The sequence below is a fragment of the Cucurbita moschata genome, unplaced genomic scaffold, assembly GCF_002738365.1.
Source record: "Cucurbita moschata cultivar Rifu unplaced genomic scaffold, Cmos_1.0 Cmo_Scf00013, whole genome shotgun sequence".
Taxonomy (NCBI): Eukaryota; Viridiplantae; Streptophyta; class Magnoliopsida; order Cucurbitales; family Cucurbitaceae; genus Cucurbita; species Cucurbita moschata.
This window is the reverse complement of record NW_019268529.1, coordinates 4,923,728-4,928,163: the sequence shown is the minus strand read 5'-3', so window position 1 is coordinate 4,928,163 and position 4,436 is coordinate 4,923,728. Positions and strand designations below refer to the sequence as shown.

Genomic DNA, 4,436 nt, shown 5'->3' with positions numbered 1-4,436 from the left:
TTTTTTTTTTTTTTTTTTTTTTTTTTTTTTTTTTGCCTGGACTCAATTTTTAGAAGATATATTTTTAAAATATATGTTAATTAAATATTTAAAAATAAATAAAATATATTTTACATTTATTAAAAATAAAAATTTAAACAAATTTGATGTTGGTTTCGATTCATTATTTAAATTAAAAGGATTTATAACCAAAACAAATAATTTTATTTTAGAGAAGGTCCGCTTGATTCCACTCTATAATATTTTTAATTTATAAATAATTTTAAGTTCAAAAATAGATTTTAAAATTCTAATTATTGTCAAGATTAATTATAAATTCATTTTAAAAGTTAATTAACTCAATTTTAAGTATATTTTTAAATAGTTTTAATTTAGTCCATTTTAGTCATTTGTGCCTTTAAGGAGTGAGTGTTGTTTTACTAAATTTTCAATTATATTTTATTCTATTAGTTACATTTTCATCATAATATTACACAATAATTTATTTAAAGTCTTTTTTATTTTATATTTAAAGATTTTATTCTATACCGGTTATCACATTTTAAAGGTTTAAATAAAAGTTAATTATTTTAATGGTGAAAAATAGAAAAATCATTTGACTTTAGGCCTAATCGAGCTACACGAGGCTTGTTTTTTCTCAAACGACTAGTTTTTTTCCCTTTGTTTTTCGAGTCTAACAATTAAAACGTTGTCCAATCCTTCTTTTGTTGTAGAGTGGTCTAATCTATGGGCAGAGTCACTCTCGTCTCCCCACTGAGTGTCACAAATCTTACTACGAGGAGAATATGTTGTAACCATAGCGTTGCGATTTTCAGGCATGCAAGGGCCTAGACTAAAATACGACCGTAACACCCAACCATGCAAGTGGTCAATACTTGGTTCGTATGGCTTTAACCAAAAGAAAATAGATTTATTTATTATAAAAATAACAAATTTGAGGGTAAATTGACAAAAAAAAAAAAAAATCTTTTTGAGAATTTTCAACGTCTTACCTAATATGGAAATGACAACGATGGGCTCGAAAAGGATATTGGAAAACGGGTGGTTCGGATAATACGGGAACCCGATTCTTTGGACCCGCGAGACCGACGTGTTTTTTTCTTAATTGTTCATCACGCGAATGAGTAATGGCGTGAGTTGACTGCGTGCCCTCCAAGCTATCCAGACATTTTTATATGGCCGACTAGAAGTCGGTAAGCCAGATTCTGCGTACTATCGAGCGAGGAACCTCTTGGAAAGGAGAAAAGGAGACTACAAATGGCTGGAATCGTACCACTTTCACAGGATTGGGAACCGGTGGTCCTCAGGAAGAAGGCACCGAACGCGGCGGCCAAGAAGGATGAGAAAGCCGTCAATGCTGCTAGGCGAGCCGGGGCGGAGATTGAGACCATAAAGAAATGTGCGTTCTCTAACTTTGATCAACAATCTCCTTGATGTTCTTATTGAAACTCCAATTTCTGTGTTCTTGTTTTTGTTTTGACATTGAACTCTATTTTTGCGGGAGATGATAACTGTGGAGTGGGGATGTGATGATAATGAGTCTTGGGAGGCCACTGGGATTGGCTATGTCTATCTGTCTGAGCCCGTTATATTCTCCTTATGTTTGTTCAAAACTCGTAAGGAGTCTGTTTTATTGAGTGAAATATTGGATTGCATGCAATGATTCTTTTTCTGACTTTTGCAGCTGCTGCTGGCTCAAACAAATCTGCTTCTAGCAGTACTAGTTTGAACACCAGGAAACTCGACGAAGAGACTGAGAATCTTACTCGTGAGTTCTTCTGGATTACACTTGTTTAGCATAGTTGGATAAATTTTATTGTTTTCCCTGGTTTCATAACATTATGTATACTATCTCATTTACCTTTAGGACTTTTAGGAGTAAAAGCTTGTGTGATCACCCTTTGATTTTTGCAAATTGTACTTGTGAAAACAAGTTCCTTACCATGGTCTAATCATTTTTTAAGGGAAGATTTGAATGGTTAGCCAAAATTTGAGAACAAAACTACTTATTTTAGGTTTCGAAACTTAGTCAGATTTTGAAAGTATTCCTAAAAGTAGATAACAAAACAAAGAAATGAATAGGACCTTAAACAATTCTAGCTAGGCCAAGAATTTTAGAAAATAATGAATAGATCAAAGACTTACGCGACACTTTTTGAAGTTTAGGAACCAAATAGATACATATTATTTTGTTAACTATGTTCTATTTCGACCCTAGATGACCGAGTACCAACCGAGCTGAAGAAAGCAATTATGCAAGCTCGAATGGAGAAGAAGCTTACTCAGTCTCAGCTTGCTCAAGTATGTTTGTCCCACACTCTTGTTGCTCGTGTCCCCTATTCTACGTATGTGTTAGTGATTGCCTGATTTATTTTTTTCATCCCCTGTAGCTTATTAATGAGAAGCCTCAAGTTATCCAGGAGTATGAATCTGGAAAAGCTATTCCAAATCAACAAATAATAACCAAACTTGAGAGAGCTCTTGGAGCCAAACTGCGTGGGAAGAAATAAATAGTATCTAGAAAGTTAAATATTGAGTTCTAGATAAGCCTTTGCTTGAAACCATGCGCAAAAATTCATACCCTTCCATGGTTTAAGTGTAATTATATTCGACCATTTTCGTGTGCCTGTATTAGTATTGTTGCAGTGTCTTGGTAAGTTCTTACCTGGAAATAAATAAACATCATGCCTGTCATGTTGCGTTAGTTTCTTGATGTTTTGGGTGCACTTTCCATAGCAGAATTAAGCTTATTTGAATTAGATGGCTGCACGTACATAAACAATCCAACATCTGACAAATCTGATTGAACTGACCTAGTCAAGGTTGGTATTGGTCTGCACATATATCCTCTTCTTGACTGGAATGGGCCATAATAAATTGTCAGATTAAACCATTCATTGGTCCAGTTTGGATGTGAGATCCCGCTTTAGTTGGAGAGGGAAATGAAACATTCCTTATAAGAGTGTGAAAACGTTTCTCTAGTAGACGAGTTTTAAACTGTGAGGCTGACGGTGATACGTAACAGGCCAAAGCGGACAATATTTACTAGTGATGGGCTTGGGCTGTTACAAATGATATCAGAGTTAGACACCGGGCTGTGTACTAGCGAGGACATTGGGTCCTTAAGAGGGGTGGATTGTGAGATCCCACGTCGGTTGGAGAGGGGAACGAAACATTTCTTATAAGGGTGTGGAAATCTCTTCCTAGACACGTTTTAAAATCATGAGGTTGATAGTGATACATAACGGGTCAAAGTGGACAATACTTGCTAGCGTCTAGCGATGGACTTGGGCCCCGACAATACACACCCCATAACTCCCCTATCCCCCCTCTGATTGAAAAGATTAGTCCAAGATCGAGCAGTTGTAGCTGCTCCTGCTGTTGCAAAACTGGACTAGGGAAGGGCTGGAATGGTGTTGGCCCAAATTAATAAACATGGTTCTCGTTCGTTCAGTGATATAACCGATCTCTCCTAGTTTGAAACCAACTCTGAGAATCTTGAATGCCTTCTATAAGCTTTACCCATTTTACCTGATACTAAGAAAAGGGCTCTCCATACTCAATATTCTATAGAGATTGCCTTTTACAATAGCTTCTTGTTATAGCCAAGTGTTGTTCGAAGCTCAAACTAAAAGTAATCTTGTCGTGTGAGGCATAGCATAGGTTCTCTTTGGCATTGAATAATAAGAATAGAGACTTGATAAGGCATATGTTCTCTTTGCCATTTCTGACACCTAGAGATGACATTAACCAAGCAGAATAATAAAAAATCTCTGCCATACCCTTCATTTGCTCGCTCCTCTCCTTTTCATGTTGAGCCGTTGAAGGAAAAAGAGCTGAGTGCTTGTTCTTATCCCCAAGTTGTATACATATTCTTTCCTTGATGCGTGAAATGCGCGAAAGGCCTAACATTCTAGGCTGCTTAAGGAAATTCAAGGTATTATAATAATTTACGCCTCTCATCTTCCAAGCCTTTGAGGCTTTAGAGGCTTATGTTGAGTGGGCACCAAGTTTCTTTTTCCCTGAAATATGGTAAGCTTGAAGTTTTTCCTATTATCTACCAATAAACTAATCATCCACCTTTGTACCTTAAGTCCCCTAAAAAAATCAAGACAAAAAGTAGTTTATAATAAGTTTTATTCATTGAAATGACATATTATTGATGTATTTATCAGGACTCTGGGATCCCACGTCGGTTAGAGGGAGAAGTGTGAAAACTTTTCTCTAGTAGACATGTTTTAAAACTGTGAGGGGAAGCCCGAAAGGGAAAGTTCAAAGAAACAATATTTGTTAGCGGTGGGCTTGGGCTGTTACAATTGGTATCAGAGTCAGATACCGAGCGGCGTGCCCGAGGGTGCTGAGTCTTGAAGGGGTGGACACCTAGTGGCATGCCAGCAAGAACGTTGGCCTTGAAAGTAGGGGGGGGGGGGGGAATT

General features: G+C 36.8%; 1 protein-coding gene and 1 long non-coding RNA gene across 2 annotated transcripts; both read left to right on the top strand.

The window, feature by feature from the left end:
* Positions 1 to 1,151: 1,151 nt before the first annotated feature.
* LOC111451678 (multiprotein-bridging factor 1b-like) lies at positions 1,152 to 2,713 on the top strand. The gene is made up of 4 exons (XM_023092179.1): positions 1,152 to 1,399; positions 1,685 to 1,768; positions 2,219 to 2,301; positions 2,391 to 2,713. The coding sequence occupies exons 1-4, from the start codon at positions 1,258 to 1,260 to the stop codon at positions 2,508 to 2,510; spliced, it is 429 nt and encodes a 142-aa protein (XP_022947947.1). The 5' UTR covers positions 1,152 to 1,257; the 3' UTR covers positions 2,511 to 2,713.
* A 485-nt stretch (positions 2,714 to 3,198) lies between these two features.
* LOC111451643 lies at positions 3,199 to 4,028 on the top strand. Its single transcript, XR_002712010.1, has 2 exons — positions 3,199 to 3,887; positions 3,918 to 4,028. It is a non-coding gene; the product is annotated as an uncharacterized LOC111451643 (long non-coding RNA).
* Positions 4,029 to 4,436: the final 408 nt, after the last annotated feature.

Excerpts from the sequence above, each read along its gene's own strand:
- LOC111451678 (XM_023092179.1), top strand. The coding sequence starts at position 1,258 with ATGGCTGGAATCGTACCACTTTCACAGGATTGGGAACCGGTGGTCCTC. Across the intron at positions 1,400-1,684 it reads GATTGAGACCATAAAGAAAT|CTGCTGCTGGCTCAAACAAA; the intron begins GTGCGTTCTCTA and ends TGACTTTTGCAG. Across the intron at positions 2,302-2,390 it reads CTCAGTCTCAGCTTGCTCAA|CTTATTAATGAGAAGCCTCA; the intron begins GTATGTTTGTCC and ends CATCCCCTGTAG.